Source organism: Sparus aurata, chromosome 10 (genome assembly GCF_900880675.1).
Source record: "Sparus aurata chromosome 10, fSpaAur1.1, whole genome shotgun sequence".
Taxonomy (NCBI): Eukaryota; Metazoa; Chordata; class Actinopteri; order Spariformes; family Sparidae; genus Sparus; species Sparus aurata.
In genome coordinates, this window is record NC_044196.1 from 8,369,012 (window position 1) to 8,396,053 (window position 27,042).

A 27,042-nucleotide genomic window follows, 5' to 3' on the forward strand; every position below is an offset into this window, starting at 1 on the left:
GAAACCTTTGCCGAATTAATAAAAAGACCCCCACAAGTAAGAATCTGTTCTAGATTTCGCTTCACAAAGTTGATAAAGTTCTTTTTAACGCCACAACTCACAAAAATGAGCAATAATAGACGTCAGTCTGGACTCTGGGAGTCTGTGATGAACATTCACATTTTTAGATTTCTTTTAAAAACTGTAAAGACTAAATGATTAATCATGCTGATAATTATTAAGTGACTTCCTACATACATACACATCTGTAACTGGTACATTGAACCTGGATGCACTGATATTTATTTAATGATGAAATGTAGCTTGAAGGTTCAATCATGTTAAGTTTTCTTCACACAACTAACAGATTTGTCTTTTTGGTTTGTGTGTTTAAAATAAATACAAACAGGGTTTTTATGACAATGTTTTATTTAAGTTGAAGTCAGTAAATGTAAGAATCAGTGGAACAAATGATCCTTTAAACATGGGAAAAATATGTCAATAAAATGAATCAGTAAACGGGTTAATGATGTTTAGAGGTTACATGAAAACATAGAGAGAAAATCAGAAACATATTAACTTTAAAAAATGATCAGGATTGATTTGTGTGAAATAACCCAATCACCAATATAGAAGTTATTTAATATGTTTGTGTAAAAACCACGATTCCTTCCATCAGTGACGACAGCTCCCTGACTTCTACCATCATTCTTTATACGATCTGTTCTGAGTCCAGATGAGATTAAACTCTCTGCAGAACTGAGTAGTTTTAATTAGACACCTTCTGTCTGCTGCTTCTTGTTTTGTGTAAATGTATTTCCTTTGAAGGGCGTCAGTGCATCAAAGCAAAGCAACACAAAAACATGTTCATCATCTCAGCCTCCTCAGGCCATCTTGCTCCCTCCGTACTTTCTTTTATCCTGGAATATCTCTTTAACGTATCGACCCTTCATAACGTGGGGCTGATGTTTGCTTCAATCACATCTGTCAACAGAAACTCTTAATAATACAGTTAGTTATTGCACAGTGATTATATCACAGCAGTCAGGCACTTAATTCACAGGAAAAATAATACATCCTAACAGTTTAAGGTAATAAAAACAACATGACATCATTATATAAATCGCAATATAATATATATTTACAGTGTGAAGCCTCAACAAGTTATTGTCTCCTTCATGTAACAAACATTCAGATAGCAAGTTGGTAAAACAGCATCCACCTGATTAACTACAGCTCAGGACCAGGACCGGGACGCCACGTTGACGCATCACAATATCCAGAAGTGGTAGGACCCGCGGAGGCTGAGAATATCGACCCTTCACTCGCCTCATTGAACGCCCCTTCATTTGGGATTTTTTAAAAATCCTATAATTTAACATGTATCCTGTGTCGACATGTAGCTTCTGTATTTTTCTACATAAACAATAAAAGGCCAAACAGGCTCAACTACCTTGTATGTAACGTTCGGGTCCGTAAGAAGAATGTTTAGTCTGGTTGTAGGGAAGCTAACACTGACATAATTATGCGTCTTTCGGTCACAAAGTAGAGAAATAACCGTAGTGTTTGGACAAGACTCTAGCATACAGTGAAGGCCAACTGAAAAACAGTGTTAGGGGTCCCACTAAATTCAACTGAGTCTATCCGTCCATTTCTTTTAGGTCTATGTAAACAAAAAGGCTACTAGATGAACTCTTGTCCCGCTCCAGTCCAGTGGTGGCAGTAACGCACCAGGACGCTCGTCGCCAACCACTGTAGACTCCATAGTTTAAAACGGAAGAAGAAGAATTCAATCAACAACAGCAGCAGCGCGAGCACCGTGGAGCAACACATAGCAAAAAAATCATGCACACAGTCTTCAAGTGTGGGAATGTTTCATTTTTTCACTCTTAAATTAATCGTTAGATTAAGCGACTAATCGAAAAAATATTCGCTACTTTAATCGTTTGAAAAATAATCATTTGGGACAGCAGCTCTAGTCAGGACGCTGCTACAAGTCCAGGAGGGTCAAAACATCAAAATACACTTCCTGGTCCTTAACCGGATTATTAACCTGAGTAACATTAATTACAGGCTCGTCTATCTGAGCTCATCATCATAAAGTTTACAGGACCTTCAGAACAGAACCAGGACAGAGGAGTGTTTGACCTGTTCTGGACGAACACACACATTGCAAAAGACAAAAGTTTTTTTAAAACATGAAACATCAACAACAAACTCTTTAAAGGAGACTCAGGACTCTGTAACAACTCATCATCAATGTTTGTTAATACATGTATTTAGATGTAGGGGATTCTAGTTTTTGGAATCACATCACCTTGATCATTGTTGGTGTATTTGCCCTTTTGCTCCAATGACTGAATTTCTAGAGTGAGTTTCCTTTTCTCGAGTTCAAACGCCTCCTTTTCTGCCTGTAACTTTTCCTTTTCTGCTTGAAACGTCTCCTTTTCTGCTTGAAACGTCTCCTTTTCTGCTTGAAACGTCTCCTTTTCTGCCTGTAACTTCTCCGTCTCCATCTCCACTCTCTTGATTTTCTTCTCCAGTAGAACAGACTGGAGATCCTGATCTGTTTCTGGTCTCCTTCCACACTTCTTGCAGGAGTAGTTAGCTGTTTCACCGTACTCGTCCCGGAATGAGTAGACACACTGTTTACAGGACCAGTGTCCACAGAGTAAAGGGACTGGATCCTTCACAGCCTCCTCACATACTGAACAGCTGGAGGATGACACAAGACACACACTCAGTCTGACCTCAGCAAACCAACATTCATCTGCTGTCAGATTCAAGATACTTCATATATTTTACAGAAAGCACTGAATTATATTACCTTTGTTTCTTCTGATTAAAGCTGGGCGGCTCAAACATGGATAAAGCGCTCCTCATGGAGACACTGGAAATTACGGAGTCAGCTTCACTAAACGGTTCACTAGAAAGAGAGAAAAAGAAGGGGGGGTTGAAAGTGTCTGTTAGCTTTGCATGTCTTATTTTTGTAACAGATTTACTGTAAATCAACAGCAGCTGATGTAAAACATCAGATAGAAGCATGTTATGGACAGTGATGGCCCGTCCTATAAGATCACCACTGTTGGGTGTTTCTGTTCTGTAATGTCGACTGCTGACTGGAGCCGGAGGGGAAATGGACTTCATGAACGTAACGTTACAGAGAGGAGAGAGAATTTAAACACAGACAGACTCAAGTACTGAATTAAATTACCTTTGTGTCTCCTGAAGATGAAAACTGGGCAGCTCAAACATGGATGATTCACTCTTCACTGAGTCGCTGGAAGCTCTGGAGTCAGTTTCACGTAACAGTTCACTACGAGGAGAACAAAGTGAGTCAGAAGCAGCCGGCTTTATTTTTATTATTCAGTTATAATAAACGAACAGCAGCGGATGTAAAACATCGTCCTGTGGCGTCGATACAACCTGCAGATCATGGTGGGCATATTGAAACTGCAATAACAAGAAAGGTCAGTAGGTGGCAGTGTACTTCACCTCACTACAGTATGGTAGTGACACGCGGAGCATTAAGGATACTTTTGATATCAAGTTTTGCTGCTAAGCTTTTATTTGTTATTTGTCTTTGACAGGTTACAAGATGACCTACAATCACAAGCTGACAATCAGTGGTGTAGTGGGGATTATTAAAGTAGAGGAAAACTATTCTTATGACAACATCACAAAGAATACTACATGCATGTATGAACACACATGAGGCTAAAAATGTTGTCTTTTAGACATTTTTTGCATAAATTTACCAGAAGTTGGGAGACCTTGAAAGACAAATTGTGTTCTGCGATGAACGTGCACGCACGTATTTTAAAGTCTCACACACACGGTCAGTCACTGATGTCGGTAGGTCAACTGTGGTTGTTGCTCTCGGTAATCGTGTTGTGTGTTGGAGAGTGTGAACAGCTGCTGTATGAGTCTGATTCGTGATGTGGCAGTACGTTTTTACCGCTAGTTGCATAGATAAGCTTCCTCAAGCACAAAGTGCAGGAGCAAGCACCTGCTGCTCTTAACTTCTTGCACCAGCTACCAAAAGGCTGACCGTCTTTCTCTTTCTTCCATCCACGCCCAGCGCCATTTATTTGTTAATCCGTTATCAATTAGAAGGGCATCTTCCCCAGGCTTCATGAACTTAACTACTCTTACTACTCCTACTCTCCTACGTGACGTCTCTGCTCAGACATCTATGCAGCACAGGACTCGGTTGAAGCATATGTTTCCAAGACCCGCCCCATTCTACTTCTGACTGGCTAATAATGTTAGTTTGAGAGAGGGAGAGTTTTGTTCCCATCATATCATTGGCAGGCAAACTCATGAACTCGAAAGTGATATTTTAAATATAGGACTTTTTTTCCCGCAGCAAAACGCTGCACGTCGGAAATCTGGCACGGTGCCGGAATACTTTAAGCCCTGCATGATGTTTGAACTGCAGCCACTTTGATTCTCTGATGATCCTTAATATGCTTTTACATGCAGGATACAGAGTTTATTTTACAGAGAACATTTAATCAAATTACCTTAGTGTCTTCTGAAGATGAGAGTCAAGTGAGTCACTCTTCACAGAGACACTGGGATGGAGCGGTGCACTAACAGGGAAAGAAAAGAGACTCAGCTGACACCAGTAGTTACTCCTGAGCAGGAGTTCATGACCTTTGTGAGAGAGAGACTGAAGATATCCAGAGTGCAGCTCTGCCTCAGAGGTCATCCAGGGTTCATAGAACCGTGGTTACATCAGTAACCCTGGTGTTGTTGATCACAGGTCTGTATGTTTCAGTTCTGGAGCCACAGTTTATATGTTTCAGGTTGTTTTCTACATTGACTTACAAAACTATAAAAAATAAATGATGGTTCATTCTGACTGTAAATACAGAAACCAAAACATTAGCATATGGTTAAAAGGAATAAAACAGTAATTTCATCAATATTTTACAGAAAGCATTGATAGAATTACCTTTGCGTCTTCAGAAGATAAAGACTGGGCGACACACTACTGAAAAAAAAAGAAGAATATGTTATTTACGTGTCAGTTATTCAGCAGTCAGTGTGGTTCACATGAAGAATGGTGCAACACTAATTTACTGAAACGCCATCATGGCAGACTAAAAGTGTCGATCCCTGAGTGCGACTCGACAGGTCGACCTCAGGGATCGACACTTTTTGTCTGCCATGATGGTGGCGCGCAGGAGATGCAGCAGCTAACGTGAGTTGTTCAAAAACCTTCTTTTTAGTAAACTCTGCGTACACAAACAATGTTCTCAATGCTCGTGTTCATGTGTAGAGATCCTGGTGATACTATGAGCAAAGTTTCATGTTGTGTCGAGCCTTCTTAGTGTTTTAAAAATAAGGTTTTTTATGCCATCGTATCTCTGCCCTGAGCACTCCCATTCAAAATTAACGTGCCCGAAAACGTAAATACGGTAAATCTTAAAAGTGCCTCTTTCGTCGTCATTATGCTTTCACATTAAGGTTTGACTCATATACATTCACAAATAAAGCCTTGGTTGCTTTTTGGTGAGAGTGTCACTTTAATGCGAGTTAAATTTAAGACTTTTTTAATGCCACTTGAAATTAAACTTAAGACCAACGACACAATCAACACAAATGGAAAAAAATATTTAAATATAAAAATATAACTTTTTGGTCCAGTGAAAAAAGTTTCATTTTGAGAAACACAACACATTCCAGCTATGGCATGGAGCTGCAGGGTTTCTTTAGTTCCTCCTCCACCTGTTGCAATTCTGCCATTTTTTTGTATCGCTTCCTTGGCGTGTTTGATTTGGTGATGAGCTGTGCTATCAGGGTGCCAGCCCTCAGCTTGTGTGGCGAGCTGATCAGCATCATCCAGCAGAAGCTTTGCATGAGTGAGGTATCTCACTATGGGACACGCCCCCCGCGCTTGTCTCCAGAAGCTATTTTCCACTACGCCAGTCTTGACTGGCAGATAGACGTGACGTCCGCTCCCTGGAGGAGGGACGTCACGTGTCAGCATGTGCAGATGACGTGAACGCAGCCCTCCCTGTCTGTTGATATATGCCACTACCATGGTATTGTCCATCCTGACCAGAACATGCTGCCCTCTCAAAAAGGGCAGAAAATGCTTCAGCGCCAGCGACACAGCCTGGAGTTCCAGGCAGTTTATGTGAAACAACTGCATCTGTGGGCTCCATGTGCCATTTATTATTCTGCCCTCGCAGCTGGCTCCCCAGCCCGCTCGAAAGGCATCCGTAGTAATAACTTTCCTGGTCAGGACAGTTCCCATGGTGACTCCTGTTGTCAGAAAAGTTGTACGTCTCCAAGGGCGCAAAGCCAGGATGCACGCCGTGGGGATTGAGACCTGGCGCTGTCCGTGGCGCGTTGGGTTTAAGTTGAGCGCGACACCCACCGCTGAAAAGGCCTCATGTGCAAACGGCCGAGCGGAATGACCATCAAGGCCGATGCCATTAGCCCCAGCAGTCTGAGACATATTCTGAACTTTAGCCACGTCCCTCTGCGAAAAAGTGTCAGACAAGCCCGAAAGGCTTCCACCCTCTCCGCAGACAGACGCGCTCTGAGTGCGGCCGCGTCCAGAGACAGACCGATGAATGTGATGTTCTGAGTTGGGAACAAAACACTCTTTTCCCAGTTCACCATGAAACCCAGGGTGGCCAGATGTGACATGAGCCGTCTGGTGTGAGCCTGAATTTGTTCGGGAGACTGTGATGCTAGAAGTCAATCGTCTATGTATGTCGCTAAGCGCATTCCCCTCTCTCTTAGTGGGGCAGTGGCCGCTTCGGTGCATTTTACAAACACCCGTGGACTCAATGAAAGGCCGAACGGGAGCACCATATACTCGTATGTTCTGCCCTGGAAGGCAAATCGGAGAGATTTTCTGTGCGGGGGATAGATAGGGACGTGAAAGTATACGTCCTTCAGGTCTATGGATATGAACCAGTCGCCTGGGCGCACAACTCTTATCAGAGCTGTGTGCGTCAGCATCCTGAACTTGTACTTTCTCATGTATTTGTTCAGAGCATGCAGATCTAATATGAGTCGCAGACCCCCGCCTTTCTTCGGGACCAGAAAATACCTCGAATAGACACCGCTCTGTCTCTCTTCTGGCGGTACTATTCGGATAGCTCCCTTGATCTGCAGCAAGTTGATTTCCTCCTGCAGAATAGGAGATTTTTCCCCCTGCGCCCTCGATTGCAAAACCATGTTGAATCTGGGCGGGGTGGACGTGAACTGGAGCCTGTAACCTCTGGTTACAGTTTTCAACACCCAGTTCGACTCCGTGCATGCACGCCACTGTTGAGCCTGCTTTGCTAGCGGACCTAACGGCGGTCTCACTGCTCCGCTGGGCTGGGCAGTGGATTGTGCAGCCGCGGCGCTCGGACTGTGCTGTCCAGCAGGCAGACTGGTCCGCTGCACCACGGGGGGGGGGGGGTTATGTCTCCCCCCCCGTGGTGTTATTTTGGGCTGTACAGCCATGTTCTGTTTCTTTTTTGTGTTTATTAACAAAAATGACTGCGCCCTTGGCTTTAAGCCTGGTTGCGCACCAGAAAACATTTTTATTACACATTTCAAGGGGAAGGGACACTGGTATGTGTTTGTGCACTGGTGTGTGCTTTTGTGACACGGCTGGAGCTCCACAGAGTGTTACGACCCTAGACGTCATGAATGTTTCTATTTGTCTGTCTTTTATTATCACTCTTTTACCTGTGAGTACGAGTGTGTGTGTGTGAGATTGGTTGCAGGTGGTTGTAGGTTGTCCCCGAGAGCTGATTGGTTCCAGTCTGGAAGACAAGGGTTTAAAGGCCGGCTCCTCCCAGTTCCTGGGGCTCTCTCCTCCATTGTGCCAGACTGCCAGCATGCATGATTGTGGAAAATGTGTTTGTTTTGAATAAAACTATGTTAAAAACGCTTGCTGCTGGTGGTGTTTGGAGGATGGGAAGAGGGGAGTGTCACACTCTTGTTGCGCCAGGGTTTCCCCTAGGCCCTGGTCGTAACAAGAGTTCCCTGCGGGTCCGACCTTCCTCCTCTTCCTCTGGCTGAGAACTGCGAGTGCCAGCACGGCCTCTGCACGCCTCTTGAGGGGTCCGGAACATGCACTCTCTGAACATGGCGCGAACAGAACATCTGTCGTCGGGGGCAAAGCAGTCGTCTGACTGGGCCTGCCAGCCCCCTCCAAGGACAGCGCACTAGGTGGCGCGTCGCTTCTTCTTATCCCCGTAAGTGGCGGGGGGGGGGGGGCCGCTTGGTTCCCCTGCGTAACATTGCCAGCAAAACGCTTCTTGGCCCATGCACCCTTAAGTTCAGGTGGCTTGCTCTGGGTGGCCGCCTGGGCTTGGGGCTGGCGTTTGGGGATGCGGTAACCCGGCCGGGTCACAGCCTGGGCAAACATCTGTCGAGGTGCTGCGGGGGGAGGAGGTGGCAGCATCTTTCTGGGGAGACACAGTTGAAGCGCTTCACCCTCTTTTTTCTTTTCCTCGCACCGTCTCTGCACGGTGGCAACCGCCGGGCCGAACAGGCCTTTCGGGTCCACGGGGACATCGAGGAGCTGAGCTCTCTCCTTCTGTGAGAGGCTGGAGAGGTTCAGCCACCTAGCTCTCTCTTGAGCGACCATCAGGGCCATGGCTCTTCCGGAGGCTTGGACGGCGCACCTGTGTAGATGCAGGCAGAGGTCCGTAACCACGCACACTTCATCCCATAGGGCTGGGGCGGGAGAGGCTGACATCTCATCCTGTAGCTCAGCCTGGTAGGCCGGTAGCAGCGATGATGCGTTCAGGGCCCTCACCGACATGGCCACCGTTTTATAGCCTTTTTCGGTCAGTGAAGACTGAAAACACAGCCATTCCCTCATAGCGAGACATGGGGGCCTCGGTGAGGGTTTCCGGCCACGCGATGCCAAGCTTTGCAGCCGCTCTCTTGCAGACATCGTGCAGGTCCGAACCGGCAGGTGGGTTTGGAGACCCGCTGCCTGACTCATCCCGGGCGACGGCTTTGCAGCCGTTGATGGGGTAAAGGAGCAGTCCAGGTCCTCGTCGTCATTGTCAGACCCGAGGCTAATGGACTCATCCCCCGAGTCGAAAGAATCTCCCACGATGTCGCCGTGCTCTGCCATTAGGCAGGCTTCGGGGTCATCGTGGTCAGTTAGGGGAGCAATAGCATCGAGCATCGAGCTGTTCGCCCCAGCTGACACCCGTCGGGATGGCGTTTCCCTCGAGGCTCTCCACTAACTTGTGACGGGGGGTTGGTTACCCCCATCATGGGGTCCGCTGTCGACAGGCTAGCTTGGCGTGTTAGTCTGCGCCGGCAGGTCTTAATGGACAGGCGTGCGCAATGCTCACAAGAAGCCGGGGATGCTAGCCCCACGGCGTGCTAGCGGGAGCTTGATGTCTTCCATGGTGAGGGAGGGTACAAGCTCCGACATATTGTTAGCTCCGTAAGGGGTGGAAGCAGCTACTGTTTGGGAACAGTCTAGCTGTTAACACTAAGATAGCTTTGCAGCTTCAGGTAACGTAGCGTCCGAGTGGTTAGCTCGCTCTGTGAACTGTATTGCTAGTTCAGCTACACCTGCTGTCTGAGCGCTTGCTTCTGGGAGCGAGAAGAGGTTTAAGACTGAATAGTTGACGTTACGCCCGGTTTTATAAGGAGGAGGAAGTCCCTCCTCCAGGGAGCGGACGTCACATCTATCTGCCAGTCAAGACTGGCGTAGTGGAAAATAGCTTCTGGAGACAAGCGCAGGGGGCTTGTCCCATAGTGAGATACCGAAATGAATGCTGAAAGAGAACGAATAGTTTTTTGCTAATAGTTTTAAGCATCAGATCTTAACAGTATAGACTCACTGTTGGAAAGCTGAGACTGTCGTGATTATTTTAAGCCCAAAAAAGTTATCTCCAGACCATGTCATAGCCTTCTAAACCCACCATGACACAACATTAGAAAGAGCCCTCTACCGCAAGAAGCAAGAATGCCTACATACAGTAGGTGATTTGTTATTTTCTAACAGGGGGGACGGCCCAATGGAAGCATCACCCTGCCCCGACACACCTATGTACACCTCCAAAAGGACATTATTGCAGTATGCCTTAACTATAACTGTGACATTTCTAAGTCTACAATTCTATTTTATCCAGTTATCTTCCTTCCCTCCACACTACGATTGTCTTTTTATAACTGGATTAAAGTAATGAATAAATACACCTATAAATTATATGCAGTGGACTGAGTTTATTCAGGCAGTTTTTCTCATGTTTCTCACAATACACTACAAGCAGGGTCATTTTAACTTACATGATCCCTTGGAATTTTTTGCAATCTAAATTCCTTGAAGGACACACATTGAATGATGTGCGAAATAATTTATCATAAGGCTGATTTCATCAGCAGATATTAGCCTATCAGATCAGACTGGTGTATATACTGTATTGTACAATATGAAAACCTTATATTTAAAAACTATAATGCAGAAAAACATGCTGGGGGTAATTTAAAATTGGTGTAATGACGTACTTTGTCCAGCAGAGTGCGCTTCGACAGTTGATACAGGAGGTGTCAGCTTCCTCACTAATGGTTAAACTATAAACCAGCACAAAAGTTACAATTGCCAACATAACATAGCCACCATGTTCTGAAATGACAGACTAAAAACACTCACAAAAAGTAACATTTTAGTTTTAGAGCAAAAATGGCAAACTTTTGATCATCTGGTAATTTTTTTTTTTTTTTTTACAATCGGGAGTCTGCACAGGGTGTTTTATTTTGAATATTTACCAGACACGTTCCTGTGTCTCTTACTTCCTGCCAGAGTGATCTGCTCTGTGCAGTTTGTTTCGGCTTCTGTAAAAACACACAGCAGCCGTGCCGTACTCCACTGTGTGCCGGAGCTGATCGCGGCCACTTGTGATTTGTAACACACTATCTGCTACTAGCGGATGGAGACTGATGTCAGGTTAACAAGGGGGATGCTTTTTAGTAATTTTGCTAACAAGGGGGACGGCATCCCCCCTCATATCGCCTACTGCCTACATACCTTCAGAGTGTTCCCTTTTTCCACAGCTACAACGTCATGCCACAATTTTTATTTTCATAGTTCGCCAAGAGTCCATAGAATGGGAATATCCATGTCATTTTACCCACAACTAGCTACAAGTGTCGAACAAGCAAGAAACCCTGCAGGGTCTTAGCTTTCATTTGAGACCAAGATTATGTTTCTAAGTAAAGGGGTTCTCAAGTTATAAGCCTTTGAATCTCAGTAGGCGCTCTTGGAAAAAAAGAACCAAGCAAAACGCACAGACCTGTGGCGATGGCCTAACTGTGTCTGCTGTGTCCGTAGACATACCCGATCCCTTATATCTTAGTCAGTTTATTGACATTTGAATTGGACGGAAACCAAAACCTGTAACTCTGTGTAAGTATGTCATAGAATCACACTTACACTTACATGTAACAGGGTGTTATCTTTCCAATCGTACCAAGCACATCCCAGAGTCTCAAACTATGTGGGAGCTGTCATGCTTTTAATTTCGGTATGTCATTTTGGAAAAAGAACCCTAAAATGGGGGCGTTCATTAAGTGGTTAAGTTCCTGAACAATATAAACTCACCAGCCACTTCATTCAGAACACTTGTACTATATAATGTGATCCAGACAAAACAGCTCTGCCATAACTTCTACCTTGATAAATATAACAATGTTCAGTTTCACTGTCAGAAAGATATTCACTTAATTACTGAATCAGAAAAACTTTATTGTCCCCTGCAAAAAGCAGTGAACATTCGTCTTTGATGTGTTCCCAGATGCATATAAAAAAATAAACACAAGTAAAAAACACAGTTAACATAAAAACAGCAACACAATAAAATAAAATAAATACAGTGCAATACGTACAATACAGAATGAGGACATTAAAAAGGATATATATTTTTTTTTTACGTTTTTTTTTTGGCCTTTTTAGGGTTTTATTGAAAGTACAGCTGAAGATATGACAGGAAACAGGGGGAGAGAGAGGGGGAGTGACACACAGCAAAGGGACCCAGGCCGGTAGTCGAACCTGGGTCCGCTGCAGAGCCTCAGCACATGGGACGCACGCTCTACCAACTGAGCTAAACGGCGCCCCATTAAAAAGGATTTTATAGTGCTTTGATGATGATGTTGATGGCGGATGGGATGAATGAATTTTTCACTAAGTTTGTCCTAGCTAGTGGGACCATGTAGCGACGGCCTGAAGGAAGGAATTGGACTGAGTTGTGGAGTGGATGTGAAGGGTCATGTATGATGGAGGTGGCTTTGCATCTGACTGCCTGTGTGTGGAGGTCTGAGAGGGAGGACTGTAGGGGTGTGCATTGGCACTGCCCTCACAATTCGATTCTACGATACACTGCGATGCATCAAAATTCTACTGCACACAACAAGGCAAACCTTCATCAGTCATGAGGCAATACAAGCAGTCAGATATTGAACAACAGATTTTATTGGCTGCTATGTGTGTATTATCACTCTCCTGTTTCCCCAGGTGTTCCCCAGGTGTCCCCCTGTTAATCTAAACCCGCGGACAGTTTATAATCATATAGATGCTGTTATAATGTGTAGTGATTGAGATCCTGACCCACCAAACATCCTGGGAAGTGACAGAGTTAACTTTTTCGCATCAAATTACATAATTATACATAATCCCCATCATTAAACAGGACGCTGTCTGACTCTGTCACTCGCGGGGACGGAGGCTGTTTTCTGGGGGAAAGCTCCCTGAAGTCTCGGTCCGGAGGGCTGACGGTCGCGGTGATTTATTTTCGTCAAACACTTGGTGAGTTAAAGTTTTTTTTCCGGTGACAGATGCTGTTTTTTTTAGCAAAAATGTGAGGAAGAGTCAGTAGGACAGGCGGAGGACGGACAGGAGGACAGGCGCTTCTCCACGTACAGCTGTGGTATTTGTTTTCCTCATACAAGTTGCCAAAGACAGTTACAGTTACCACGTTACTGTTGTTCGGTCCTGTAACGTTGCTTTGTGGGACATTTCTCTGTATTTAGTTGAGTGAAGGACCTGTGCAGTTATCAGACTGTCAGACAGACACGCCCTCGCTCTGCGCCGCGCAGGATCCCCACATGCAAACGGCAGTGTGAAAGAGGCTACTGTTGTTGTTATGCTAGCTAGTGCTGCCGCTTAGCATGTAGCTACAGGCTGCTCATGTCATTGCAACGTTGCTCTGGAAATGCCCCCGGAAGTAACTGAAACTTCACAATTTTATTGTTCACTCAAGGCCAGAAAATAAACAGTGACATAATCGATTATGGCACGTTGCCGCATCGATGCTGAATCGTGCATGCCCCGCATTGCGATGCATCGCCGAATCGATTATTGTTGACACCACTAGAGGACTGTGAGGTGCCTGTTATTTTACTTGCGTGTTTGATGACGCGTGACAGTTTGGATTTGTCCCTGACGGAAAGAAAGGTGTACCAGGATGAGATGTTGTAAGTGAGGACTGACTCGATGAGTGATCTGTAAACAACTTTTAAAATGTCTTTGCTCACATTAAAACTCCTCAGTTTCCTCAGCAAGAAGAGACGTTGTTGTGCCTTTTTGTAGGTGTGTTCAGTGTGGACAGAGAAGGACAGTGTTCTGTCCACCTCAATGCCCAGATACCTGAACGCCTCCACCTGCTCCACCTCCTGCCCTTTGATCTTCAGTGGCTGCAGTAGTGGTTGGGCGGAGTCACCAGGTGTCACTCTCCTGCAGCAGCACAGCTCCTTGGTCTTAGAAATGTTAAGCTCTAAGAAGCTCTCCTCAATGAGAGTGATGAGTGAGTCCACCTGTTGGTGATATGCTGTTAGGCTGTTAGAGTCCGTCAGGTGAGCCACCAAGGCCATGTCTTCGGCGTATTTGAAAAGTGTCATATTGTCCATGTTGCAGGTTATCTTGTTTTTGTAGATGGAGAAAAGAATGGGTGATAAGACAATGATGTTATGATTTGCAGTGGTGTTGAACTGGACTGCATTATATTGAAAGTTTTAGTTGCCCATCTGATTTTTTACATAAATCAGATAGGCAGAATGATGTTGCTCATTTTCTGCTTCCTTGAGTATCTATGTGTGCCGCCTACTTAGAGATAGCGTAGTAAATCCTGGGCAATTCCATGTCCCATGAACTGCGATGCCGCATATCCTGACTGGACGTAATCTTCGCACATATAGCGGACATGCAGATCCAGATGTTTTGTTTTCCTGGTCTGGTTGACGCTCTCATCAAACAATAAAACAAAGCTGTCCTTGTTAGCATCCGCAACAAGCTGCTCTGAAATGTACGGGACTATTTCAAACTTGCTGATGTAGGCCGTCTTGTCGGAACGGCATGCAAACGAGTGGGCAATATCAGAGTCTGGGAACATTGCACGGAATAAGTCTCGAGTTCCCTCATTTGATTTTTATGATTGTTCTTTTTGGTCACGGTGTTCAGACACCACAGTACCTCTGCTTTCAGCGTAGACGTGCACCTGAACGTTGTTCGCAGATGTGGTGCTGCTGTCCCAGTTGCTGATATCGGAGATGGTGGTGGAGGCACGGTAGAGACGAGAGTACAACAGAACTGGGAAATACCTGGCGTTTGTTGACAGCTTGATTTTGAGGCTTTATGTTTGGCGATGTGCATTTGGGACTCCACTGCCTTGACTCCCATCATGCCGAGTTTGAAACATTTCTTGCACAAAATACATGTGCCTCATATAAATTGCCTGGTACCGGTTTCAGCCATCCAGAAAAATCTTTGTTGGACAGCCAATTTTCATTACATTGACACTTTCCTATGCAGTCCGACTGCTACCTGAACGACGTGCATCTGTTCTGAGTCACGTCTGCAAACACATCACTGTTTTGTTGGCTCCGCTCTCGTGATTGCATGACATTACTGCTATTCAACAAATTACATAAAAAATAAATAAATAAATGTTACCTATTATCCTTAGATTTGAGACCAATTACAATCTTAAAATCCTACTTACCCTTTGTTAACATTTTTAAGACTACTGAAACATTGATTTAAGACATTTTAATGCCAATTAAGGCCTTATTTTTGGATTAATGAATTCAATGCTTTTTAAGACTTTTCATGGATCCGTGGGAACCCTGTGAACAAACTGAATTCAATTACCTTTGTGGGCTGAGCATCTTCCTCGGGGCAGCCCAGAGAGCTTCAATCAATCTGAAAACAGAAAACCGTTTTTAATCATGTGAAACTTCTTCATCAACTAAGATCACATCTACAACACTGATTCTAAAGAAGTTGGGATGTTGTGTGAAACTAATTAAACAGAAAGTGAAAATATTCTAGTCCTTTTGGGCATCAGCTCAAAGAAAATATAGTTAAATAAGTTTTAATTAGGGCTGTCAAACGATTAATTTTTTTAACTTTTTTTAATTTTTTAATTTTTTTTAACTCGCGATTAATCGGAATTTTTTTGGCACATTTCTTTCTGTTCTAAATGTACCTTAATGTATTTTTTGCATGTTCTTAATACTTTTAACAACATGAGAAAGGGCAAATATGCTTGCTTTATGAAAATGTTTATTCAACACTTCAAATCATGCAGGAAAATAAAAGGCTCAAAAAATATCCCCTCACCCTAAATGGGATCAAAACATGGTGATGTCTGCTTTTGGCGAGGGGGCGGTGGGCTCTCTGCATCTGCCGTGTGTTTGTCTTGCAAATGATATCTGAGACTCGACGTACTTCAGTGGTAACTCATTTCATGTCGACAGTACGTGCAGATAACTTTTGTCCTATGGACCGAACCATCTGGCAGTGAAAGTGAATTTACCGTTCATAAGTCCTTTCTCCATTTACTTTCCCTTTTCAGTCCACCGTGTTTTTCCCGAACGCCAACCCTGCTTCTTATTCATCTGATTCCCTTTCTTATTCTTCTGCCACCCTCTGGATCAAGACTACTGGTGCCATCGACGGCCGTAAATCAAACAATGCGCGCTCCCTTTTTTTAAAATACCGAGTGTTAATCGCGCGTTAAAAAGATTAACGGTGTTAAGTTAAGAGGATGTTGCGTTATTAAGTTAACTTTGACAGCCCTATTTTTAACTCATCAACTTGAGTTACTTTATTAAATATCTGTTTATTCTAAATTTGCTGGCAGCAACATGTTTCTAACAAGTTTGGACAGGATCAGCAAAAGACAGTGAAATGTTGGAATGCTCCAAAAACACCTGTTTGGATCATTTACAGGTGAACAGGTGACAGGTAACAGGTGACAGTATCATGACTGTATGAAATGTGCATGCTAGAACGGCTCAGTCGTTCACAAACTAGGATGCGTCCTTGGTTCAAACACATGATGGTATAAAGGAGATCACTACAGTGGCTCAGGATCGTCTCATTAACACTTTCTTTTATGTAACGAGCAGATATGAAGTGTTCTTCACAGGAAGAGACAACGACTCTGTGTGCTGCAGCGTCCATAAACATCAAGTTGTTTGTCAAACTGTATGACAGAAATATGAGGACTTCACTTTAATCTAATCTAACCTGAGATGTACATAAAGTTTGAATTACAGCCACATTGATTCTCTAATGAACTCACTTCAATATGCTTTTACATGCAGGATACAGTTTTTTTTACAGAAAGCACTGAATCAAATTACCTTTGTGTCTTCTGAATATGAGAGTCACGTGGCTCCAACATGGACAATTCACTCTTCACAGAGACACTGGAAGGGAGCGGTGCACTAACAGGGAAAGAAAAGATGACTCCGCTGACACCAGTAGTTACTCCTGAGCAGGAGTTCATGACCTTTGTGAGAGAGACTGAAGATATCCAGAGATATACAGAAAGCATTGATATAATTACCTTTGTGTCTTTGGAGGATCAACACTGGGAGACACACTACTGTAAAAAAGAAGATAAATGTTTAATGTGCGAGTTATTCAGCAGTCTGTGAGGTTCACATGAAGAACGGTGCATCACTAGTTTACTGAAACATTCAGTGTTGATGTAATTTCTGACTGTCAGTCTGTCAGAGAAGTGAAGCGTCTCTTTATTCAGGCTGAAACTCTGCAGGTCCACAGACAACATGAATGAACCTCAGTCACAAGTGGTTTCATCAGCATCTCTGTACAGATAACTCACCTCAGTACACTTCACATGTCAGAGGCTTCCTGTATGTTACTGAACACACTGAAGTCAGTTACCTTGGTGGACTGACCATCTTCTTAGAGGGAGCATGGATAACTTTGAGCTTTCTGAAAACAGAAAAATCTTTTTTATCATGTGAAACTTAATCATCAACTGAGGCCCTGTCCACACCAGACCAGGTTATTTTGCAACCGAGGTTTTGAAATAAAATTCTGCGTCCACACGAGTGGTGTAATAAAAATAACTGACAATAACTCCGTACACACGCAACCGTAAAATCCGCCACCAAGTGATACAATATACGTGTAATACATATGCCACAGCAATAGGTGGCGATGTAAGGCAAAATGGGAAGGCTGTTTTCACCAATCAATATGGTTTAAAACCAGAAAGGGGAAGTGTGGCCAATACCAAAACACAAACAACAATGGCGACTCGCAGGGGTGCATCGTTTGTTTGCTAGCAAGAGGAGCAGTCTCCTTCGTTGCTCATCCAGGCGCCGCCGTTGTTGCATCAGGTTGAGCAGCTGGACATGACAGCCGAACACAGCTGACAGCAAGACAATAAACAACAACTTTGTCACGTCCGTATTAGCCAAGGTATCAAGCGAAGCTAGTTAACCTCTACCCACCTTCTAACTGTCGTTGCTCTGTGTTTACATTAATCTACAATATTTATAGACGCACGCACTCAGCTCTGATGTAAGCAATGTAAATATTCACGTTTGTCATATCCACACGCAACCGCTGAAACCTGGATCGGCCGAAAACCTCACCCTGGACTCAGGTTTCAAACGACCACGGTTTCAGTGTTCCAAAAGCACGGTTGCATGTGGACAGAACAGTAAAACCGGGAACATAACTTCCCAGTTGCAGAATTAACCAGACTAGTGTTGACAGCTCCTGAGATCACATCTATCACACTGATTCTAAAGAAGTTGGGACGCTGTGTGAAACTGATTAAACAGAAGGTAAGTTAAACTATTGTTGGTGAACACAGTTTGTAAATGATTGTATTCTGTTTATATTAATGTTTACACAGCGTCATACTTTTTTAGAATCAGTTGTAAAACCTACTAAAGTGAATGTAAAAATAAACAAAATGCAGGATTACCTCAATCTGTCCTTAAGATGTAACATCTCCTCTTCACTCAGCTTTGGTCTGTTGAGAGAAGATGATCCAGTCAGTGAGATGTAGAAACTACTCAACAACTCTACAGTGTGCAGACATGCAGCAGCTTTGTGAGGCTGAACAACAGTCAACACGTTCTCATCTGGTCGTCAAACACCAACGCAGCGCTGCCACGTTCTTCAGCGTCTCTTTGAACAAAATGTTCATTTGTCAATAAGAAAAGTTAAAGAAAGAATCATGAGGAGTTTACACCCTGAATATCCTTATTAGCTCTGAGCTAACAGCTGACCCTGTGCTAACAGCTGACTTTGTGCTAACAGCTGACCCTGTGCTAACAGCTGACTTTGTGCTAACAGCTGACCCTGTGCTAACAGCTGACCCTGTGCTAACAGCTGAGCTAACAGCTGACTTTGTGCTAACAGCTGACCCTGTGCTAACAGCTGACTTTGTGCTAACAGCTGACCCTGTGCTAACAGCTGACCCTGTGCTAACAGCTGACCCTGTGCTAACAGCTGAGCTAACAGCTGACTTTGTGCTAACAGCTGACCCTGTGCTAACAGCTGACTTTGTGCTAACAGCTGACCCTGTGCTAACAGCTGACCCTGTGCTAACAGCTGACCCTGAGCTAACAGCTGACTCTGAGCTAACAGCTGACCCTGTGCTAACAGCTGACTTTGTGCTAACAGCTGACCCTGTGCTAACAGCTGACTCTGAGCTAACAGCTGACCCTGTGCTAACAGCTGACCCTGTGCTAACAGCTGACCCTGAGCTAACAGCTGACCCTGTGCTAACAGCTGACTTTGTGCTAACAGCTGACCCTGTGCTAACAGCTGACTTTGTGCTAACAGCTGACCCTGTGCTAACAGCTGACCCTGAACTAACAGCTGACTTTATGCTAACGGCTGACTCTGTGCTAACAGCTGACCCTGTGCTAACGGCTGACAACCTTGTCAACATTTTTTGAGTACCACTTGGCTTTTTTTCGCAGACTTTAGCAACTCCATTGCTTTGCACGCAGTAATTTCCCCATTCACTGGCTGGAAATCGGTTATAAAAAAAACAATAAAACCTATATTTTTGATTACAATACTTTTAATAAAGAAAATATAGACATTTTGCACTCATCAACAGAAAACCAGAAAATGCTATGTCCTTATCATGACAGCCTTTCAATGGAACACAGAAACACTTTCAAAACATATCAAGGTAACTATATTATTTAATTTTTTTAAATTTTGTTGACCTTGACCCTGATGCCCTTTTAACTACAGTTTTTGCACACACAAATACACACACACACACACACACACACACACACACACACACACACACACACACAGATGCACCGCTGCCTCTTCTTTCTCTTTTTTCTTTGACAATGCATTGGGGTCATTAGGGGATGTTACACTATATGTTTGGTAGACTCGTTGTGCTCCGCTTTTCTACAATGATTAGCTGAAACTGCTTCACTAGCTGCTGCATCGTGTTGTCAGACATGAGTACCGCACGTGTACATTTGCCACAGAACATGTCCGCAGCTTTTTGCGTTGTTTAGAGGGGCGAGTCGTACCAGCGTATTTAGATGTCAAATTGCGTACTTGCTATGCAAAATGCGTACAGGTTGGCAGGTCTGCAGATAACTCACCTCAGTACACTTCACATGTCAGAGGCTTTCTGTATGTTACTGAACACACTGAAGTCAGTTACCTTGGTGGACTGACCATCTTCTGAGAGACAGCAGAGGCAACTCTGAAAGCCATCAAACTGAAAACAGAAAATAGTTTTTAATCATGTGAAACTTCTTCATCAACTAAGATCACATCTGTAACACTGATTCTAAAGAAGTTGGGACGCTGTGTGAAAACGATATGCAGCAGCTTTGTGAGGCTGAACAACAGTCAACACGTTCTCATCTGGTCATCAAACACCAACGCAGTGCTGCAGCGTTTGGAATAAGAAACGTTAAAGAAAGAATCATGAGGGCTTTTCACCCTGAATATCCTTATTAGCTCTGAGCTAACAGCTGACTCTGTGCTAACAGCTGACCCTGAGCTAACAGCTGACTCTGAGCTAACAGCTGACCCTGAGTTAACAGCTGACTCTGTGCTAACAGCTGACTCTGTGCTAACAGCTGACCCTGGGCTAACAGCTGACCCGGAGCTAACAGCTGACTCTGTGCTAACAGCTGACCCTGAGCTAACAGCTGACTCTGTGCTAACAGCTGACCCTGAGCTAACAGCTGACTCTGTGCTAACAGCTGACCCTGAGCTAACAGCTGACCCTGTTCTAACAGCTGACCCTGTTCTAACAGCTGACTCTGTGCTAGCAGCTGACCCTGAGCTAACAGCTGACTCTGTGCTAACAGCTGACCCTGTGCTAACAGCTGACCCTGTGCTAGCAGCTGACCCTGAGCTAACAATTGACTCTGTGCTAACAGCTGACCCTGAGCTAACAGCTGACTCTGAGCTAGCAGCTGACCCTGAGCTAACAGTTGACTCTGTGCTAACAGTTGACCCTGAGCTAACAGTTGACTCTGTGCTAACAGTTGACCCTGAGCTAACTGCTGACCCTGTGCTAACTGCTGACCTTGTGCTAACTGCTGACCCTGTGCTAACAGCTGACCCTGTGCTAACAACTGACCCTGAGCTAGCAGCTGACCCTGAGCTAACAGTTGACTCTGTGCTAACAGTTGACCCTGAGCTAACTGCTGACCCTGTGCTAGCAGCTGACCCTGAGCTAACAGCTGACTCTGTGCTAACAGCTGACCCTGTGCTAACAGCTGACCCTGAGCTAACAGCTGACCCTGAGCTAACAGCTGACTCTGAGCTAGCAGCTGACCCTGAGCTAACAGTTGACTCTGTGCTAACAGTTGACCCTGAGCTAACAGTTGACTCTGTGCTAACAGTTGACCCTGAGCTAACTGCTGACCCTGTGCTAACTGCTGACCTTGTGCTAACTGCTGACCCTGTGCTAACAGCTGACCCTGTGCTAACAACTGACCCTGAGCTAGCAGCTGACCCTGAGCTAACAGTTGACTCTGTGCTAACAGTTGACCCTGAGCTAACTGCTGACCCTGTGCTAGCAGCTGACCCTGAGCTAACAGCTGACTCTGTGCTAACAGCTGACCCTGTGCTAACAGCTGACCCTGAGCTAACAGCTGACTCTGTGCTAACAGCTAACTCTGTGCTAACAATTGACTCTGTGCTAACAGGTGACCTGTGCTAACAGCTGACCCTGAGCTAACAGCTGACTCTGTGCTAACAGCTAACTCTGTGCTAACAATTGACTCTGTGCTAACAGGTGACCTGTGCTAGCAGCTGACCCTGAGCTAACAGCTGACCCTGAGCTAACAGCTGACTCTGTGCTAACTGCTGACCCTGTGCTAGCAGCTGACCCTGAGCTAACAGCTGACCCTGAGCTAACAGCTGACTCTGTGCTAACAGCTGACTCTGTGCTAACAATTGACTCTGTGCTAACAGGTGACCCTGAGCTAACAATTGACTCTGTGCTAACAGGTGACCTGTGCTAACAGCTGACCCTGAGCTAACAATTGACTCTGTGCTAACAGCTGACCCTGTGCTAGCAGCTGACCCTGAGCTAACAGCTGACTCTGTGCTAACAACTGACCCTGTGCTAACAGCTGACCCTGAGCTAACAGCTGACCCTGAGCTAACAGCTGACCCTGAGCTAACAATTGACTCTGTGCTAACAGGTGACCTGTGCTAACAGCTGACCCTGAGCTAACAATTGACCCTGTGCTAACAGCTGACCCTGTGCTAGCAGCTGACCCTGAGCAAACAGCTGACTCTGTGCTAACAGCTGACCCTGTGCTAACTGCTGACCCTGTGCTAACAGCTGACCCTGTGCTAACAGCTGACTCTGAGCTAACAGCTGACCCTGTGCTAACAGCTGACTCTGTGCTAACAGCTGACCCTGTGCTAACAGCTGACTCTGTGCTAACAGCTGACCCTGTGCTAACAGCTGACCCTGAGCTAACAGCTGACCCTGAGCTAACAGCTGACCCTGAGCTAACAGCTGACTCTGTGCTAACAGCTGACCCTGTGCTAACAGCTGACTCTGTGCTAACAGCTGACCCTGTGCTAACAGCTGACCCTGAGCTAACAGCTGACCCTGTGCTAACAGCTGACTCTGTGCTAACAGCTGACCCTGTGCTAACAGCTGACCCTGAGCTAACAGCTGACTCTGTGCTAACAGCTGACTCTGTGCTAACAGCTGACCCTGTGCTAACAGCTGACCCTGAGCTAACCGCTGACCCTGAGCTAACAGCTGACTCTGTGCTAACAGCTGACTCTGTGCTAACAGCTGACCCTGTGCTAACAGCTGACCCTGAGCTAACCGCTGACCCTGAGCTAACAGCTGACTCTGGTCTAACTCAGTCCACTCTCACCCACAGATAGTGAACCAGGTTCACTTCAGTCCAGGTCTTTACGACTCACACTGCACTTCTACTCGTCCTGTGTTAACTGTCTGTAGGAACACACGAGTGTTCTGAAGTTAAACTGTGATAGTACTCTGATTACTTTCGCCCTGTTTCACTCTGACTCCTCTTTGTTTAGTTGATCTTTGTCATGATGGCTGAACAGGTTTACACTGCAGCTCCTTTACAGCCGCTGAGTTTCAGAGTCTTCAGTAGCCTCTTTCACACTGCGGTTTGCATGCGGGGATCCTGCGCCAATTCTCCGCACCCTCTGTGTGAAAGTTTCATATGCGGAGAGGGGGGAAATGTAGCTCCGGCGCTGATCCGCCTCTGGAGGTAGTATCAGGGCCGCATTATTGGTGAGCCGTCCCAGTGTGAACGGATAATCCGGAGGCGCTGAGCGAGGGCGTGTCGGTCTGATAGTCTGATAACTGCACAGGTCCTTCACTCAACTAAATACAGAGAAATGTCCCACAGAGCAACGTTACAGGACCGAACAACAGTAACGTAGTAACTGTAACTGTCTTTGGCAACTTATATGAGTAACACAAATACCACAGCTGTATGTGGAGAAGCGTCTGTCCTCCTGCCTCTTCGTCACATTTCTGCTTAAAAAACAGCGTCCGTCACCGGCAAAAAACTTTAACTCAGAGTGTTTGTGATGAAAATAAATCACCGCGACCGTCAGCTCTCCAGACCGAGACTTCAGGGAACTTTCCCCCACAAAACAGCCTCCATCCCCGCGAGTGACAGAGTCAGACAGCGTCCTGTTTACTGATGGTGATTATGTATAATTATGAAATTTAGAGCGAAAAACTTAACTTCGTCACTTTCCAAAATGTTTGGTGGGTCAGGATCTCAATCACTACACATTATAGCAGCATCCATATGATTATAAACTGTCCGCGGGTTTAGATAGACAAGGGGAACACCTGGGGAAACACCGACATCATCAACATGACGTGTACCGTCACGCCTCTTTAGGAGCAGCTGAAGCGCCGGCTTTCTGTGTGAATTACACACATGAAGGCGGAGAATTGGCGAACCACCGCTCCAGAGATAATGCGGTGACACTGTCTAAAAAGGGCTACTGTCTGTATGAGACGCCTTTACAGACATGACAGCATGTTGGTGTTTGACCCTCTGGAGACGAGACCGGCCTCAACAAGCTGCTTTATAAACTCTACATGAAGACTTCAGATTAATGTAGTATAAAGGCCTGATGTGCTGATACAAACTTTATACAGAGGGTTTTTCATCACAGCTGCTTCTTACCTGATCGAGTGACCCGGAGTGTCTCCAGGTATCGAAGAAGAGGAGTTGGTTAGCTGCTTCTTCTTCTCGGCCATGTCCTCTAAAAATAATAACAATTTTTCAAAAAGACTATCAGAGGGATAATTTCAATTGTAGGCATTAATTATTGAGGGCAATCTGCAAGAGCACAACATTTACAACATTACATTCATTTATCTTCTGACCAAAGTTAGTTACAAGAAATACATCCAAACCTGATGAGAGCTCAGAGCCAAAGTCATAATTAAGGGATAAAACATATGAAATTAGAGACTTTACTTCTGGTACAAAATGCTTTCTGGAGGGGCACTTTGTAGTTTTGTAATCATCATCTGTAACCGCTTTATCTCTTTTTCAAGGGTAGCGGGGGTTGTTGCTGGAGCCAATCCCAGCTGGCAGGGTACACCCTGAACAAGGTACTCACTGATGGCAACTGCACATCAGGAGTAATTTGGATTTCTGTATCTTGCTCAAGGACACTTCAACATGCAGCTCAGTTCAGACCAGGGGAGCCGGAATTTAAACCATTCAGACCTTCCAATCACTATCCGACCTGCTCTAACCGCTGAGCTACAGCCCAACTTTGTAGTTTTGGGGAATAAATAAAAATCAGAATGGCAAAAATCTTCATTGACTCATTTTGAATAATCAAACTTTTCACGACTGAATAAACAAACTGACATTAAATAACACGATTAATACAGTTTTACTGTGATTATATGTGGCGGACCCACGGTTGCCACCTTTCAGAAATTAAAATAAGGGACGCCCACCACGGCCCGACTCCTGTGGGGCAGGGCGCCCGCAGCAGTGGTGTGTTTTATTTTGTGCTGGTGTTTTTAGTAAAGGGGTATTCAAGAGAGCAATTAATCATACGTAAAGCTTGAAATGCTTTATTACTAATGAACAAATTCTCTTATAAAGTGAATTTAATTACATCTCGAGTGAAATCTGTTTGTGTGGAGTGTGCAACAAGTAACTTTTAAAATATAAACTAAATAAACTGAGAACTTAATGCAACTTTTTAAGTGCATAACTATAGGGACTTTCTTTGAACGTTTTTACTTAAAGAAAATTGTCTGCTGCCTGTCTTATGACTTGAAAGGAAGTCAGGTTATCCAAACAGTTAAACCACACTAATAATAGAATTTATGTAATGATCACTGAACACTGTATTCCTCAAAAATATAAACATTTTGATGAAGAATACACAGAAAGGTCTACAAACATTTTTAATCTAGGAAATGTGTATATATATTAAAGAACAAATATTTTCTCTAAACAAATGTATTTATTTATTAATTAAATTAATTAACTGTTAATCCATTAGTATGGTTTGTTCTTTAAGTGGCCATATATAATATTTATATAGGCAAACATCCTAAACAATCAATCAAACCACAATAGTTTACTTAAATAGGCTATGCCCACTCGGTACTTTTGCAAGTTTGTGAGGACATGGTGGAGTTTCGGGTGTGGTGGACATTTTTAAAAGGCGCGGTGTGTGGTGTCCGTCGCTAGGCAACCGTGACAGCACCACAGGTCCGGAGTCGGGGCGGGGGTGGTCCGCCACAACAATTTTGCTGGCCTTAGTATTCCCTGTGTTTTATTTTGATGATTATTGTTAGATTTAGCGTTGATGTGTGTGTGACAGACATGTGTATCGGACATTTACGGAAATACGGAACAAATCGCATCCCGTAATTACGGAAGAGGATTAGGGCCACATGTGAATTTTTTTTTTAGTTCTGACTTTAAAGTCAGAATTCTGACTTTAATCTCAGAATTTTGAGAAAAAAAGTCAGAACTAAAACAAAAAAATTCACGTGTGGCCCTAATCCTCTTCCGTACGTATTGGTTCAATATGGGACGCAACATTTAATTGCCAGATAAAGGACAATTCCGTATTTTGCGGGACAGGTGGCAACCCTAGGCGGACCCTGCCACCTTTCTAGCTTCAAACAGAGTTCTGGGACCTTATTTTTCTCTGAGAACAGCTTGTTTATTCACTTAATGCATTATTATTGTAGATATAAGAATTTTGAGTTTAAACTAATTCTTCAAAAACTACATAATGCTCCTTTAACTTAAGGGAACAACTACATGACACTTTTTGTGAAGGCATCAGAAGTAGTGCTGCTAAACCTGCCAGCTAAGGAAACTAGCTACGATGCTAATTTCCTGGTTAATGTTGTTGTGGCTAGTTAGCAAACTCCAGCTAACTGCTAGCTAACATAAAGAGTGAGCTGTAACTGAGAGCAGAGAAGATGAAGCCTGTCGGTTGTAGCTGTGTTTGTATTCATACAACTTTAAAACAATAATTTAATAATAATCGTTCGCGTTAAAGAGTCGTTCGTTCGAACTGATTCGTCCTGGTTCTGACCCTGCTGGTCTTCAGTTGGACAACACAGCCGCCATTTTACTTTGAGGACTCTCGGCTACTTTTACTCGATACACCTGTGCTGTAACGGCTGTAATTCAACAGGTAGAAGCGCAGCAGAACTAACTTTACCCAAACATACAGCGCGGAGTCACAAAGGACAACTTACTGTAGACTTTCTCTGTTTCCTCCACTAAAGTACTCCTCGTCGTCGTCTCACACCGAGCGGACACGGTGGATGACGCGCCTCTGAAAACTTACTTTCACTTTAGCCTAAGTGTTGTCCAGGTAGACAGGTAGGTTGTAGAGGCGCCAATTAAAGTTCGATTGCGCGCCTACATCGCCTTGTACGGTAAAGCGTACGGAATCCGATGATGAAATTCATGAATTCATTCCTCGCTCTGTATGCGAACAAACACGATTACCGCTTCAACAAACGGATTTAAAGTTGTTGTTTTTACACAAACAAGGAAAGACCGTGATGTGTAACGTTTGCCGAATTAATGAGAAGTACACAATTTTTAAGGATTTGTTGTAGTCAGCGTTTCATACCGTTGATAAAGTTCCTCCTAACATCAGAAGTCACAAAATTGAGCGATTTTTAAAGGCAGTCTGGGAACGTCATCCACCTGCGTTAATGCGGTTGTAGATGCGGTTTGATGGATGAATAAAAAGCCGTTTTATTAAGAAACCTTTGC

At 44.4% G+C, this 27,042-nt stretch overlaps 1 protein-coding gene across 1 annotated transcript; it reads right to left on the reverse strand.

The window, feature by feature from the left end:
- Nucleotides 1-396: 396 nt before the first annotated feature.
- LOC115590264 (uncharacterized) lies at nucleotides 397-26,601 on the reverse strand. The gene is made up of 13 exons (XM_030431558.1): nucleotides 26,514-26,601; nucleotides 23,947-24,025; nucleotides 19,941-19,997; nucleotides 18,216-18,263; nucleotides 17,159-17,209; nucleotides 16,818-16,856; nucleotides 16,612-16,695; nucleotides 15,113-15,163; nucleotides 4,940-4,978; nucleotides 4,506-4,574; nucleotides 3,194-3,295; nucleotides 2,807-2,905; nucleotides 397-2,694 (listed from the first exon to the last, which is right to left on the reverse strand). Exons 2-13 carry the CDS (start codon nucleotides 24,018-24,020, stop codon nucleotides 2,259-2,261), a joined length of 1,149 nt encoding a protein of 382 aa, XP_030287418.1. The 5' UTR covers nucleotides 24,021-24,025; nucleotides 26,514-26,601; the 3' UTR covers nucleotides 397-2,258.
- Nucleotides 26,602-27,042: the final 441 nt, after the last annotated feature.